Source organism: Anolis carolinensis, chromosome 4 (assembly GCF_035594765.1).
Source record: "Anolis carolinensis isolate JA03-04 chromosome 4, rAnoCar3.1.pri, whole genome shotgun sequence".
Classification (NCBI taxonomy): Eukaryota; Metazoa; Chordata; class Lepidosauria; order Squamata; family Dactyloidae; genus Anolis; species Anolis carolinensis.
The window spans coordinates 161916159-161933501 of NC_085844.1; the positions used below are offsets into that span (position 1 = coordinate 161916159).

Sequence of the window (17343 nt, forward strand, 5' to 3'; positions counted from 1 at the left end):
TTATGAAGTAGGCCCTTATTTAAAAATGGCAAAGTGCAGCAGTGGTGGGGGCAAGCCTCACCAGCCAACCATTTTTGCCTTGCAAAAGAACCCAGCCATCCTGAAGGCAGAAGCAGGTATCTAGTGCTCTCCACTGAAGATTCAAATGTTCAGTATTGTGTACATTTGAATCAATAGTAGTTGAATCCCCTGATAGTGAGCCCATGAATAGAGGATATTCTAATGTAAACTGACAAATTGAAGCTGTCATAATTGTGTTAGACCACTGTTCTACCTTGTTTAGAATAATCTGTATCACAGGCAGTCAAACCCGCGCCTTTTGAATGTTTTATAATACAACTTCCATAACGCCACCAGCATGGCCAAAGGTCGGGATTGATGGATTTTGTGGTTCAAAACATTTGAACAGCATTGGGTTGATGGGCAATCACTACAGAGTTTCAAACTTTTTGAGCTCTTGGTAGAGAAGGCAAAGAATCAAACCTGTAATCTCTTCCAGGTAAAATAAAGGTTAAGCTCTTCTTTCTCCATTATGCTCATGCTTACCTGGCTCTCAAACTCTTCTGCTTGCTTCATCTCCTGGGGAAAGCCATCAATCAGAAATCCTATTGTGTCTCCCATATTAGCAAGGACAGCTTCCTTTAGGAGCTCCAGAATAATATCCTTAAATAAAACATATAGTTTTCTTTAGCGATCTCTCTGAAACATGTGCTTTAGAAATAGAAATAGATCACACAGCCTCATCTACACACATAAATGCACCGTGACATGTCTTTGAACACATCCACGGTGTTTTTGTCTTCTGAAGTTGCTCCAAAGATCCTCAAACTGTGGCTCCTCAACCCAAACATTTTTACATATAAAAAAATATTAAAAGCTGACAATCTTAATGTCAGCTAGAAAACTATTGCTCGTTTAGAAATTTTCATCTCGGACAAATAGAGTCACGTGTCTATTCAGAGCGCCCATTTACGGTCCTACTTCAGGCTAAAAAAGAGATTTTGCTGATTCAAATATATTAGCTACAATAATTCCCAGTAGATCTGTTATCTTCGTTTAGTAATTCTGCAGTTGCAACCTTCATGATCACACCATTGTTGGTTATTAACAAGAATATTTTTGTGTTGTCAAAGGCTTTCATGGCCAGAATCACAGGGTTGTTTTGTGTTTTCCAGGATATATGGCCATATTCCCGAAGTATTCTCTCCTGAAGTTTTGCCCACATCTATGTACCTCCCAACCTCTGAGGATGCCTGTCATAGATGTTGGTGAAACGTCAGGAGAGAACTTCTGCAACATGGCCATACAGTCCGGAAAACACAACAACCCCAAGAATATTTTCATTGGCAATTTTTCAGGGAATAGCAGAGAAACAGACTTGCACATATGCTGTAAAGCCCATCAATTCACAGCAATGTGAGCTTATACAGTGGTTCTCAACCTGTGGGTCCCCAGGTGTTTTGGCCTACAACTCCCAGAAATCCCAGCCAGTTTACCAGCTGTTAGGATTTCTGGGAGTTGAAGGCCAAAAATCTGGGGACCCACAGGTTGAGAACCACTGCTTTAACCAATACACTGTTCCTCTTGTCTTGGTTCATGACAAAATATCACAACTATCTAATCTCTGGAACCACCACTTACCCCTGGTACCAGCTTGCCAGTTTCCATGGCATCTTTGAGGATCTTACTCCTTTCTGCTATCGATGACATTTCACGCTGGATCAGCTCGTCTGTGGACAGATGTGTGAATCCGTATTTCTGTGCTAATTTCTCACACTGTGTTCCTTTGCCAGAGCCTGGGCCACCTTCAGAGTTAAGAACAAATAGAATCAGATCAACCAGTTCAACATATGAGCAAACAATAGCATGAAAATTGGTGAAATTGATTATTAGAGGGCAAGGGAGCTCTTCTTTGTTCCCAAATCAATAGACTTTGACATGAGCTTCTGAATGCAGGCAGTCCCTGAGTTACAAACATCTGACTTAGTTGCGACTCCTAGTTACAAATGGGGGAATGACAACAGGAAATTAGAGGAAATCTACTCTATAAAGGGAAATTGACTCCTGTAAGAGTTATTGTGGGAAAAGGGGTCTCCACTGAAGCTTTATCACCAATCCTTGTTTCCATAACAATCCAAATTTTTCAAAATCCAATTGTCATAGGGACAGAAAGTGAAGTGAAATCTTCTGAACAGGGACACAAGCAGCAAAACAAACACCACAGAAGTGCTCATCCTTCCCTATGCTATCCCATTTTTTTTAAAATAGGTGGAGTTACACTAAAATGGGTGGAGTTTCCAACTTACATATACATTCAATTTAAGAACAACCTACAGAAAATGTGGAGGCAGTGACAGACTTTGTATTTCTAGGCACAAAGATTACTGGAGACACAGACTGTAGCCAGAAAATCAGAAGACATTTGCTTCTTGGGAGGAGAGCAATGGCCAATTTCAATAAAATAGTGAAAACAGTAGAGACATCACACTGGCAATGAAGGTCCGCATAGTTAAAGCAATGGTATTCCTCATAGTAACCTATGGATGCGAGAGCTGGACCATCAGGAAGGTTGAGTGAAGATAGACGCTTTTGAACGATGGTGTTGGAGAATGATTCTGAGAGGGCCAGTCCATACTCCAGGAAATAAAGCCCGACTGCTCACTGGAGAGAAGGATATTAGACACAAAGATGAAGTACTTTGGCCACATAATGGGAAGACAGGAAAGCTTGGAAAAGACAAAGATGCTGGGGGAAATGGAAGGAAAAAGGAAGAGGGGTTGACCAAGGACAAGATGGATGGATGTTATCCTTGAAGTAATTGGCTTGACCTTGAAGGAGCTGGGGGTGGCGACGGCCAACAGAGCTCTGCCGTGAGCTGGTCCAAACAGTCTATCTTGTTTGTAACCTGGGGACTGCCTGTAGCCACTTACTTAAGGCAAACAAGACCTATTTCCAAGCAAACAGTTTTATAAATTAGATAACTATGAGTACATTATCTTTTTACCTGTTTGTTCCCATCTTCCCAACGCCAGATGTCTGTGCCTTCCAAGGACTGAATCAATTGCAGCAACAGAACGTATACCAGTGGTGACTTACAGTATCAAGTTCCACTGATTTAGTGGATATATTCTGGTTAGGATTAACCACTAGAGTCTAGTGCATTGGTTCTCAACCTGTGGGTCCCCAGATGTTTTGGCCTAACAGCTGATAAACTGGCTAGGATTTCTGGGAGTTGAAGGCCAAAACATCTGGGGACCCACAGGTTGAAAACCATTGCCTAAACTAATCCCAGAGTGGCTGACTCTGGTATACATGTGAAGGCTGGCTCAGAACCCTCTTAAGCATATTTGGCATTGGAACATGGCTGTATAAACTGCCATGAGTAACGATTAATCACTGAGTTCAACTTGCACTGCTATAAATGTGTCTCAAGAGTCCACTGCTGGCAGACTGTTCAGAGGCAGGAACAGTGAGAGAGGGATAAGTGGTTTTGTAGCAAGCATTTGGGACAGAATAGAGTTCAATTCAATAAACTGAATTGATGGCACTTGGATGAATTGGGTGAGAATGATGAGACCTTACAGATGTTATTGGTTTAAAACTTCCAGCAGTGCTAGCCATCCTAGCTAATAGCAAGGAATGCTGGAAGGTGGAATTCAACAACATCTAGAGCTCCATTGAATTCTTCCCAGCTGGAAATAGTAGTTCATTATAGCACCTTTCAAACTAACAAAGCCACTAGTCCATTGGGTTTGTAAAACTATAATAGCTGCCAAACTCATTTCTGAAGAAAGAGTTTATTCTGAAGTCAATTATTTCATATGATGGCTAGCAAGGGGCAAGATTAAGATCTTTCATGCATTTATGTGAGAACAATAGCATACACACTACCAAACACTTTCTGAGAAATGGCTGTATGTTGATGGGTTGAGGTGGCTGATAATGTCCCTTTCCTGTTTTGGACACTTAGATTGTAATAGAAAGCCATAAACTGCAAGCACTAAACAAGAACTGGAGACCAAGGGAGAGGAGATTACTAATTGCCACCCACTGCTTGTCTTTGTATAAAAAATGACTGTGAAAACTTGCCTCTTCTCTTATAGAAAATAAGAAACCCGCTAATCAAAAAAGCAAGATCTAATAGAAGGATTTTGTTTTGTTCTTTTGACAGTTTCTTCACAATAATGACAACCTGCATTTTACAAAAAGAAGGAATAAAATATTTTTGCTGAGTGATAAAATAAGCTCAAAAGCCCCATCAGTGCTGTTGAATTGTCCTTTCCTAGTAATTCTTTTCTTATTCCTCAATATAACTTTTCAGTTAGAGAATCAATTTTCCATTGTTTTGAGAAGAAGAAACCCAAACGATTTCCATGTTTGATTATGTAAACAATTTCAAGCTGTTGAACTCTGCATTCTTTAAGGGACTGTTTCTCAACCTGGGGGTCGGGACCCCTGGAGGGGTTGCGAGGGAGGTGGCCAAAGATCATCAGAAAACACACATATCCCCTTTGGCAGAGAACGCTGAAGATCTCTCCGCCAGTTTGGCCCAATTCTATCGTTGATGGGGTTCAAGGGGCTCTTTGATTATAGGTGAACTATAAATCCCAGCAACTACAACTCACAAATATCAAGGTCTATTTTCCCTAAACACCACCAGTGTTTACATTTGGGCATATTGAGTATTCGTGCCAAACTTGGTCCAGATCTAACATTGTTTGAGTCCGCAGAGCTCTGTGGATGTAGGTGAAATACCACTCCTAAACCCAAAGTCAATGCCTTGGTTCTGTGTGCCAAAATTGGCTCAATTCCATTGTTGATGGAGTTCAGAGTGCTCTTTAAGCATAGGTAAACTATAAATCCCATCAACTATAATCATAATTTGCAGCTTTGCTCTGCTGCAAATTATGGATAAGGGATCGATAGGGCATCCTGGAGCATCCTTTCTTACTCTTGCACCTGGGATCATCTTAATTTGGAATAAAATTTGAATACAATCAAGGTTGTCATTCTTCATATGACACTCAGCATGACCTGCTTTTAAGCACTCATTTATTAGACTGAAGTATAAGCAAGAAAATAGATTTCATTAAGAAAACTGGGCTTTCCACCAAATTAAAGGGAATCTAAACTAATTTTAAAATGTTTTCTACAGATTGGGTACATGCCAAAATGTCAATATGGAACCAAATGGCCAATCTCATGGATATGAAACCCTTCCAAGTACAGTGGTTTACTGTACTGATAAATGTAAACCTGCTACTGGATGTATGAGGCTAGATTTTCATGCCAGGAGTTGGCTGCTGAGTATGTCCCCAATGCAATCTGGACAATCACAAGGCAGTCTTCATTGTACTTTGAATATGAGATTAACATTGCTGTATGTATAGAACCATTTTGTTTGCACTACTGAAATTTCAAATGATTACATAGAAATGGGACCTGTAACAAAATAATGCAGTCTGGAAATTTCCAGTCCAAATTTCCAGTTCATTTCATTACACTCCACTCCCATTCTTATTCATTTTAATTCCTTGTTTTTTCCACTGTGAGTTTCATTCTCATTAGGTAGTTGTTGAGTTTTCTTCAGAGAGACACACTTCAGATTTTTCTAAACTTTCTGTATTTCTGCAAACATGTAATCCCTCCAAGTGTGTAGGCACTTTTGCCATCTGCATGGACAGTGGCATTTTTGCTACACAAAGACAGGCTCTTGGAAGAGTGGATTCGGTATTAATGTTTATAATGATAGTGATCCATGGAGCCGCGATGGCACAATGGGTGAAACCCTTGTACTGGCTAAACTGCTGACCTGAAGGTTGCCAGTTCGAATCTCTGAGACAAGGTGAGCTCCCGCCCGTCAGCTTTAGCTTGCAGGGACATAAGAGAAGCCAGCAGGATGGTAAAACATCCAGGCGTCTCCTGGGCAACGTCTCTGTAGACGGCCAATTCTCTCACACCAGAAGTGACTTTCGGTATGTTTTCAAGTCGCTTCTGACACAATAAAAAAAATCCAGATTAAAGAATTAAAACTTTATCAAATGGTAAGAGACATATAGAATAAAACCAAGCGAATATTCTGATTCAGAGCCACTCATACATTTAGATGGAATGAGATGCTTCAGGCAACAGATGCTTGGGAGGGGACATAGCTGCTACCCAAGCCACCTGGATGTTTCTCCTCAATTCTTTGGATCTTCTCTGCAGTTGAACAGGACTCAGAATGCCATCTAATTTGTCCTGGATCTTCTACATAAGTCTGCTGCCCTAGGTATGGTGGAGGATACCAGAGTTGAAATAGTATGTCCATAAGATAAGTATATATTCAATATACTTGTATGCCTTCAAGTTGTTTCTGATTTATGATACCCCAATCATGACTTCTTCTTCTTGTGTGACTTTAAGTCATTTCCAACTTATGGCAACCCTATTGCTTTTGGGAGCAGGGGAGATTTGTTCATAGGGGGTTTGCTACTGCCTTCCTCTGTGGCTGAGAGAGACCCAATGGGTTCCCAAGTCATGATGGCTTCTCATAATCCAATGTTCAAACCACTACACCATGCTAACTCATACTCAAAGACAACATTTACCCTCTACTGAAAACCTGTAAAGTTATGTATATATCATACAAGCTTCACAAAGCCAAGAAACAGGAAGCTAAGGCCCTATGATCAGGAATGCTGATGTGTATTTTGTCTTCATTTTTAATGCTCTCAGGGAAGAGGGAGAAATATTTCAATATCATTACGCTTCCCATGTGGATTGTGATCCACAGAAAAAAAGCATACAGCACATTCGTTGCTCCTCCTTTCCAACAAGGGAAACCATCCTTGATAAAACTAATAAATAATTCTGTTTGGAAGCTAAGCAAAGTTGGGCTTTTTTGGTACTAGGATGGGCAAAAACCAGCCTTCTTCAGGGAAAACAAGTCATCTTCAGATACAGCAAGAGAAATAATTCTGTGCCTAAAACTCTGGAGATCCACTGCTGCCAGCCAGAATAAATCACACTGGCCCAGATAAACCAATGGTCTCAGGTGGCATAACATAGCTTTCTATGTTCCTCTGCTCACTGTTTATACATGGTTCTCAATCCAGTATCTAAAACTGTTGTTGTATAGGGATGCAACAGAAAATGTTACATGCAATGTTCACTTGCATGCAAATGTACTTGCTGGATTGTAACAATCCTGTCTAAAAATAGCTTGTATTTCAATAGGGCGTATGAAATGTTTCTAAATGTAAAAAATGTAAAACTGACTATAATGTTTGGCATATATCCGATAGCTGCAAGATGTGAGAAATCTCATGAAACCTTGTTTTCTTTGCAAGTTTTAGCCTCAACTAATAATAATGCTAAATGTAGTAGCTTATGCAGGAACAACAAGTTAATGGAGGCATTATATAATCTCATTCTAGCAATGCTGACGCTGCGAGCCAAGTCCTGAACTATGAAGAGGGCTACCTCTTGTCTGCAATTCAACTCTTCAGAAAATAAAATTATTTTCTCTAAGCCTGGGACAGCATAGGCTCCAACTGCTCCTAAAGTCTGAATAAATATCATGCATCTGTTCCGAAGGTTTGACTCGACTGAAAGATTGTGGCATTTAAATCTACATGAAGGAACGAGGTATGTTCTTTGTTAAACAACGAGGGAAAGACAAATATTGCTGGATCATCCCACCTAATCCAAAACCTCTGAATGGGAAATGATGCTTGCATTAATCTTTTGTGAACTGGGCGACAAGGACTCAACAACAGAAAATTATATATGTGATATCAAATTCAGCTCTGTGTTTAATATGATTTATGCTGTTTCCTGTCATACTATGCTATGTGTTTTGTACATTTTAATATTATTGTGTTGGTGTTTTGATTGATCTATGTTTTTAGTTGCTCTTGTATGCAACCTTTCAGGCCAACTGTCAGCATAAACATGCTTTTAATCAGCTTTCAATCTCTACTTTCAACTTTGGACAAAAGCCAGTCTGTAGATACATGAAGAGGTGTTGTTTAAAAAGATGATTGTGCCTTTGGCAGGAGTGAAGAACATGAAGCCGGAGTTGGCAACTTGTGGCCTTCCCAATGTTGCTGAATAGCAACCAACTCTCACCACGACTCATGTTCAGTGTTGACATTTAACATCTGAAAAACCGTATTTGCCCACTTCTGCTTTTAAAACTCCATTTATGTTGTCTTCCATGGCAACTAGATTGAACTTTGGCCCTTATTAAGCTGCAAATGATCTGATGTACCTCTGCTTGTGTCACCATTGGTTTTATTAATGGCGTGATTAAGTGGAAGGATAGATCTATTGACTGGGTGATTAAGTGATACCCCTTATGGTGTGCTACCATGGAGGCGAAGTCTGAATATAGGAACATAGGCAAAGACTACCACTGCTTCTAGAAGAATGTGAGCTGAAAAGGTGGAATTTGCAGATATATTTCTGAAAATCCTTTAAAATGTACTAGAAATCCAGTGTCCAACTACAATCCTTGAGATAGGAAAAAAAGAGGTCAATGAGATGGATTGAAAAACTGGGTCTTAAAATGTAATTCATGTGGAACTTCAGAAATCACTTCCTTTTAGGCTCTTGTGATTGACAAGATGCAATACTTAATCCCTTGTAAGGTCATCCTTATGACTGAAAGCAGCACGACTGGCAAATATATATAACACTTCTCCCCCTCTCGACAGCATAAACGCAACACCAAAAGAAGAGATGAAGGGCAAGCATGCCCTTCAGTGTGGAAAAAGAAACTGGAGTTTGGATGAGAGACAGATATCTGGAATGAAGAAGTGGAAATGGGAAGGAGGAACATACATTCCCTCACCTCTGACACTTCTGCTTCAAATCACCTTAATGATACTTACAAGGAACAGCCACCAAAATCCCTTCTTCTACACAACAATTAAAGGGATCGGAAGGAACTCCGTCCCTTGTTTCACCCGGCAACCCTCTCTCTGGCTGACTTTTTAGTGGAAAAGGGGTTGTCAGGAATTTCTAAAACGTGTTTGCATATAATGTCTAATTCTACTCTCAATCAGTTCTCCATGAGCAAAAAAACAGTCCACAGTCTAAGTCCGAATCCTGTGCTGATTTAAACCCAAAGATATCCTTCAAAACATATGCATGCGATCAATAAAGCAAACATGAAAATATGCTCCTAGGAATATATCTCAGCATTGCAAATAGGGACAGCTTTCCTGTAACTCAGTTAACTACATGGTCTATTTATTCATCATCCATCTGTGCTCAAAATCAGAGTCTCCTTTCGCATAAGGAAGGAGACATTGCAATGAATGTGTCTCCATAGTGCATAACATGCAAGCCTTGTTTTTGGCACCAAAAGCAACAGACTATCAGTGGATTTGTCTTATGATGTCCTAGCATTTGTAATTTAAGGCGGGATGGCGAGGGGATTCAAGCTTCAGACTACTTTTTAGAAATATCAACTTATTAGCAACAACCTATGAAGTGATGGGTATTAGAAACATTCACACCTTTGAAGGTACCATCAAGAAGAGGTTCAACATCAACTTTTCCCATTGTGAAACTCTCTAGCTCAGTGGTTCTCAACCTGTGGGTCCCCAGGTATTTTGGCCTACAACTCCCAGAAATCCCAGCCAATTTACCAGCTGTTAGTATTTCTGGGAGTTGAAGGCCAAAAGATCTAAACCACTGCTTTAGATGGAATACATCTTGGCAGGAATGATGGCAAATGCAGTCCAAGCAACTAGAGACCAGTAGTTTGGAGAAAGGTGTTGTAGATGCTGTCCAAAATAATATCTCTATCTAGAAACTGCTTTGCAGATAAATTAATGATATTCACTGCAACTCAAATGCCAATGCGCATGACCGGAGGCAATGGTCAATCATGCACTGAAGCCAGAGCTCACAGGGTCAAAAGGCTAGGGCTAGATGAGACACTATCTGTTCAGCCCCCAGATTTCCCAGATCTTAGTTTAGCTTGGACAAAATAAACATTCACAGCAACAACATATTTTCTGAGCTCTCCCAGTTCCCAAAGATTTGGGAATGACTTGGTTGTAAATGGACAGCTAAGACCCACTAGCTTTACAAAATACCACCTCTGGTGGAAATGAAAATGGTTAGAATTAGTTTGTTGATATGGATAAATATAGTTCTATGTTTGGAGTCTCAGGCATGAGATTATGGACTGTTTGGTTCACTCATCTCTAGCCTCCCATGTTTGGAGCCTGGAGTTGCTTTAAATATTTTAAACTGTAATTTCAATGTCCAGAGGATGGAACTGAATGGGAATCTTTTATCTACAAATATAAACAATATTTCCTCTAATCCATAATAAAATGGTCAGTCTCTTTATAGTGATATGCTTTCTGGAAACACAGCCCTGATGTTCAAGGATCCAAACTAGCCATCTGATTGCTTCTGAATTCAATTTAATCTATCTACTGAGGAGTTATGTAAAACTTTTATTTTAAACTCATCACCATCCTGCCAGATTCTTGTATCATTGACAAGCAACCTGGAGTTCTTGACACTAAATACCTGCATAGTGTCAAGAAAACTCACCAGGTCTTCGTTATAGTATTGTCTGACACACTCCCATATAACAGAAATCACACACGATGAGGCTACAATAAACTCTGTTTGCTTTTGTGTGCCTTCAAGTTGTTTACTACTTGTGGAGACACTAAGGCAAATCTATCATGGAGGTTTCTTGGAAAAAGATTCATATTTTGCCTTTGCCCTCCTCTGAGGTTGAGAAAGGGTGACTTGCCCAAGGTCACCCAAGTGAGTTTCCATGACTGAGTGAGGATTTGAACCCTGATCTCCAGTCATAGTCCAACAGTCAAACCACTACATCACACTGGCTCTCCATCAAATATTACTGGTGACAGTAGTACCACAGCTCCAGTTGTTTGGATTGGCTCAAAACCGCCTCTGCCCTAGTGAGTTGCCCATATCTGTTACAAACAATGAAATGGCCCATCACTACTAGGCCAGCATGCTTTTGCTTTAAAGGGTAGTTATCCCTTTGCTCTGTGATACTAATATTGTTAGAGTAGTTGTGATAACTAATATTCTTTCCAATACCCTATTTACTCCAATTGAATGCCATTCTGAAAATTAAGATGTGCATTAGATTCACGTCGTATGGTAACCTTAGTTCTGAGCCAAAGCAAAGCGGGAAGCTGCTTCAGGAGCATCTGGGGCTCCTATTTGAGGGACGTCATTTCTAACTTAATTGCTATGGCTCAGTGCTATGTAATCCTGGAATTTGTAGTTTGATGGAGCAATTAATTATTACTAGTCTTCTTATTCTTCTTTGGGAGAGAAGGCTCAAGACCTTGTAAAGCTACATGATTCTATAGCATGGAACCAAGGCAAAGTTGATTCCTTCTCCAGCATAGATGCACCCCAAGCAACTGTAATGAACACTTTTTGGTCTAATCACAAAGTACGCTTTTTGCATCTGCATATTACATTCAACAGCAAATACTTTTGGTTTCGGGGTTTTGAAAATTGAGGTGTGCATTAAGATTTGATGGTGCATTAGACTTGAGTAAATACTGTATTCTTCATCACCAAGAATGACCACTACCCATGCTGTCTGGGAGCGTTTCAATCCAGATAAGTATCTCTTCCTAGCTCTGATGTAAAGACACAGATGTTTGCATGTGTTTTCCATCCCCTCTCCTTGGCAAAGCGCCTTTTCTGCATAAATACACAAAGTGTCAGAAATCTGTATGTCATACTTTGTAATATGCTGAACTTATCCTTAATGGACTTCTTAACAAGCCAAACAGCTGACAGTGAGTCACTCCTGACTGCTTGATTCAGCTCCTGATCACTTAGAGATGGAGGAGCAGCAGAGGCAACGGCAACAGCAGACGGCATGTTTTCTGAACAAACTCATCTCAAAAACAGCCTGTTCTCTGAAACAAAAAGCCAGTCTTGACAGATTGCCCAGCACAATTTTTAACAAGGATACTTCAAATGACTTTGCAACAGAGCGTGGAAAAGTTAGTTTTGTGTTTACAATATCTAGAGTAACAATACCTAGAACAGTCCCAAAGGCTAGTTTTTTCAAGCTCTGCTTTTTAAGGTTGTTTCTAAAGAATCATGGCATCTCCTCGAAAGTGATGTACTGCACACTAATCTCATATTTGATTCAATGACATCTTAATTAAATAAAGTGCTACTCAGAAATACACTTAAAAACCAGAGATACTTTAAACATTCAGATAAAACATTTATATGTACAGCACAAGTTGGTATTATTTTGTGAAGAAGAAGCAGGAGTAGAGTGGAATAGGCCCCAGAAAACTCTGTGATCGAGTCACCTCAGGTTGAAAATGACTTGAAGGCATACAATAGTAACACCAACAAAGCTCTGTCCTGACTTCCTCAGGTTGAACAAAAAGTTCAGAAGGGATATTCCTGTTCAGGTGAATTTGCTGAGAATCTTTCTCATAACTACTTATTGTCCAAAAGAAGCAAATACATTCTCTCCCTTTCATTTTTATAATCTGTAATGGTAGTTAGCCAAGAAGTAGTATTGCCCTAAAGTTATTCAAGAGGATTTGCCACTTAGCAGGCATCTGATCCAAGATGATTTTAGTATATTTTTTACTCTCTTAGGCAGCTGTAGGGAAATTGGGGCTTTGGAGACATAGGTAAAGGTAAAGGTTTTCCCCTGACATTAAGTCTAATCATGTCAGACTCTGGGAGTGATTGCTCATCTTGATTTCTAAGCCGAAGAGTCGGCATTGTCTGTAGATGCTTCCAAGGTCATGTGGCCGGCATGACTGCATGGAGCATTGTTATCTTCTCGCTGGAGTGGTGCCTATTGATCTACTCACATCTGCATGTTTTCGAACTGCTAGGTTGGCATAAGCTGGGGCTAACAGCGGGAGCTCACCCTGCTCCCCAAATTCGAACCATCGACCTTTTGGTCAGCAAGTTCAGCAGGTCAGCAGTTTAATCTGCTGCACCACTGGGGGCTTTGACTCTAATCCAATTGGGGCTTTGACTCTTATCCAGTGATTCTCAACCTATGGGTCCCCAGATGTTTTGGCCTTCAACTCCAAGAAATCCTAACAGCTGGTAAACTGGCTGGGATTTCTGGGAGTTGTAGGCCAAAACACCTGTGGACCCACATGTTGAGAACCACTGCTCTAATCAAAGCCTTCACATCTTATGGAAAATAAGACTAGGAGACTTTTTTAAAAATGTCACCGAAACTGCAAACTCAGTGCACTAGATGAACAAATAAGTTGCAACTGGAAGCAACTTCTTTCCAGCTGTGATTTTCTGTCCAAAGTGGTAGTGCAGACTGAACATGCAAGCCAGAAAGCAGAACTCACAGAAAGCAATAATTATCAGACACTTTTGAGCATCCCGGGAATGTGAGCTTAACCCAGTAGCTGGTGAATGGATATAAAAACATATGTTGTCAACATTCTCATGACAACCAAAAAACATCTGTAAATTTCATTCATATGATTTAAAAACACTCTAGTCTTCACCAAAAAGATTGAATCTCAAAATCTAAATTACCCGTGAGCCAAGACTGCTAAAGAGGCAGCTCTGTATTTTAGTGCTTAGAGCAGAGGAAGACAACTGGAAGTTTTTCATATGATTTTATTTTAGTTTCCTAACCTATACAGCTTATGTTTAGAGGGAGTAGGAATCCAAAATATCCACGAGGCACAGATTGCTTCCTCCTGGTCCAGAGTGTTTGCAAAACTATTAATATTTAAAAGTCTCAATATGTTAATAACTGTTATTTAAGGAGAGAAGCGTGCTAGAATTATTCACAGAATTAACAGTGCAGCTGGGTACTAAAAAGTAACTTTTTTAAAAAAAGGTAGTGTGGGTGGATTAGCACTTCATCAATAACACCATGGGCATATTTGCTTATTACTGAACATGTGTGCATTTGTCCAACTTTATTGTTAAGGGTTTATGGTTGGACATGAAGTTTAAAAGAAGTAACTATTCTATGAAATAAATGGTGTTGCCTTTGATTAATATTTAACATGATGTGTTGGGAGTTAATTTTTTTAAGTCCCAAACCACACTTTTATGATATAATAATAATAATAAGTTTATTTATATCCCGCCTCCATCTCCCCCGAAGGGGACTCAGGGCGGCTTACAGCAAAATCAAATACAAAGCAATGATAAAATATGAAACATCAAAGAACAATAACAAAACCAATAACAAAATATACACAATAACCAAAAAACACAACGCAGTATTAAAACATTGAGTTAAAAACAATGAGGTTGCAATAATGGATAAGCAAGGTGCACATTATGAGTAACAAATTCGTAAAAAGACAAAGTGCAATAGATTCATTTAAGGTCACATTAGGTAGGGAGGAGCCCTGAATCAATATCAAGTAATCAGGAAAAGAGCGACCAGTACAAAAGGTCGAGGAGCATAATTGTAATTATGATGGGGATGGGTGATCTTACCCAAAGGCCTGGGTGAAAAGCCAGGTTTTCAGGCTCTTCCGAAACGCCATCAATGTGGGGGCTTGCCTGATCTCCCTAGGCAGCGAGTTCCAGAGCCAGGGGGCCACTACAGAGAAGGCCCTCTCTCTCGTCCCCACCAACCGTGCTTGGGATGCTGGCAGAAGCGAGAGGAGAGCCTCCCCCGATGACCGAAGAGACTGTACAGGTTCATAGGGGGAGAGACAATCCCGAAGGTAGATGGGTCCCAAACCGTTCAGAGCTTTATAGGTAATCACCAGCATTTTGAATTGGGTCCGGAAAATGAATGGCAGCCAGTGGAGCTCCTTAAACAGGAGTGTTGACCACTCCCTGTATTGGGCTCCCGTCAGAACCAAGGCTGCCGAGCGTTGAACTAATTGAAGTTAGGGAAAGCTTTATTTGCCAGTGTGAGTTTCTGCCAGAGCCTGATCCCAGAAGGGCAGTTGGTTCTCGCAGAAGCAGAGGCAGCAGGAGGACATTTTTGCTCCCTGGCTTCAGGTAGGATTTGGATAAGATTTGGCTAAGATTTTAAACTGAGTGTGGGCTTGGCTCCTGTGGTCAAAGTCTAACTGTTGTGTGACTGTTGTGTTGAAAGAGAGCCAGGTACTTAAGTTGATTGACAGCAGGCATTGTCCCCTGTTAATTGAGTTTCTGGGAAAGCTTTATTTGCCAGTGTGAGTTTCTGCCAGAGCCTGATCCCAGAAGGGCAGTTGGTTCTCGCAGAAGCAGAGGCAGCAGGAGGACATTTTTGCTCCCTGGCTTCAGGTAGGATTTGGATAAGATTTGGCTAAGATTTTAAACTGAGTGTGGGCTTGGCTCCTGTGGTCAAAGTCTAACTGTTGTGTGACTGTTGTGTTGAAAGAGAGCCAGGTACTTAAGTTGATTGACAGCAGGCATTGTCCCCTGTTAATTGAGTTTCTGGGAAAGCTTTATTTGCCAGTGTGAGTTTCTGCCAGAGCCTGATCCCAGAAGGGCAGTTGGTTCTCGCAGAAGCAGAGGCAGCAGGAGGACATTTTTGCTCCCTGGCTTCAGGTAGGATTTGGCTAAAAGGCACCTTTACTAACTATCCTTTGCAGTACATACAGGAAACAAAGCAACATAAACAAATACACAAAGAGGTGGTTTGTTGCAGTTTGCACATAAAGTGCGTGCATATTACTTAACTGTACAAAGATCCCACTTGGCCACCACGCTCACCAAGAGATGCAACAAAAGCAAAACATTCCCATCACATGCACCAGCTGTGGCATGTTCCGCTTTTTCACACAAAAACTAGACAACTACATCTGCTCCAAATGCAAACAGATGACTCTGATGGAGCAGAGGATCCAACAGCTCGAGCACCGTATTAAGACCCTTAAGGACATTCAGGCACTCGAGCTCTTCTTGGACACTGCACAACATGCTGCTGTAGATCAGCAGCCTGCATCACACCAACACCACCAAGACCATGATCAGGAACCTTATGGGGAGATCAACTCAAAGGTAGACAACCCTCAGGCTTGGAAGGAGGTCACCCATAGAAGGAGACGCAGGACCAGGCAGCCTCCGCAGAACTCCTCTGCTCAGCTGCATTTACACAACAGATTTGAAATTCTTACATCATTAACATACAATCAGGAAACACATCTTGTGGAGGACCACAGTTTCTTAGATACCACTCAGTGGACCACCCTGGATCAATGCGCAGGGGATAGCCCTGACGGGGACAGTGCATCACCACAGTCACACTTATGTAATCATGCAAATGCTCCATCCCCAATCATAGACCAGGAGCAACAGGAACATCCTTGGGAGAGTAATGGGCTCTTGGATGTATCTCAATGGATTGTCATTGATGAATGCACTGGGGATGTTGAGGAGGAGGACAACACTTTACACCTACATGATTCACTTCAACAGGAACACTCTTCAGGGGACATACACACTGTCTTGCACAAAAGGGACCCTGTCAATCCTCAAAGGAAACAGGTCTTGGTAGTAGGTGACTCCCTCCTTAGAGGAACGGAAGCCATCATTTCCAGACCGGATGGGATGGCTCGAGAAACATGCTGCCTCCCGGGGGCAAAAATACACCATATCACTCAGAGGCTCAGCAGGCTCCTAAAGCCCCATCACCCTCCCCACCTTATGTTGATACATGTAGGTACCAATGACACTGCTAGGCATACTTTTCAAAAGATCACAAATGATTTTCGAGCTCCGGGAACAAAGCTAAAACTGTATAATGTACATGTGATCTTTTCATCCCTCCTCCCTGTTGTAGGACACGGCTCTACAAGGGCCGGAAAAATAGTACAGGTCAATAACTGGCTCAGAAAATGGTGTCAAGAGGAGCATTTTGGCTTCCTTGACCATGGTCTACTGGCAAGCGATGGGGTGCATCTCACACAAGTAGGAAAACATCTTTTTGCACACAGACTCACAAACCTCATCAGGCGCACTTTAAACTAGATCCACTGGGGGAGGGGAACAACAGCCTGGCGAACACTATATTACCCACGACCACAGGGAACCACCGAAAGGCTAAACGGAGGGCTGCACAAACACAGCAAGGACCAAGTACAGAGAGCACAATAATCCCAAATAAACAGTTCGAGAGGAGGTCACAGGGGCTTACATGTCTTTACACTAATGCTCAGAGCATGGGAAATAAGCAAGACGAACTCCAACTCCTAGCACAGCACCACACATACGATGTCATAGGCATCACTGAAACCTGGTGGGATGACTCCCATCACTGGAATTTAACCATTGAGGGCTATAACCTCTTTCACAGAAATAGAACAAAGGGGAGAGGAGGGGGAGTAGCTTTATATGTCAAAAACAGTTACGTTGCAGAAGAAATGC

At 41.2% G+C, this 17343-nt stretch overlaps 1 protein-coding gene across 1 annotated transcript in view; it reads right to left on the reverse strand.

Annotated features, from left to right (window-relative positions):
• The window catches only part of ak5 (adenylate kinase 5), a 125207-nt gene that overhangs the window by 5066 nt on the left and 102798 nt on the right, over window positions 1-17343 (reverse strand). Inside the window, exons 11-12 of the mRNA XM_003223051.4 lie at window positions 1642-1805; window positions 547-663 (exon numbers count right to left, since the gene is read on the reverse strand). Of these exons, the coding sequence (XP_003223099.2) occupies window positions 547-663; window positions 1642-1805 (281 nt within the window). The remainder of the gene's footprint in view (window positions 1-546; window positions 664-1641; window positions 1806-17343) is intronic.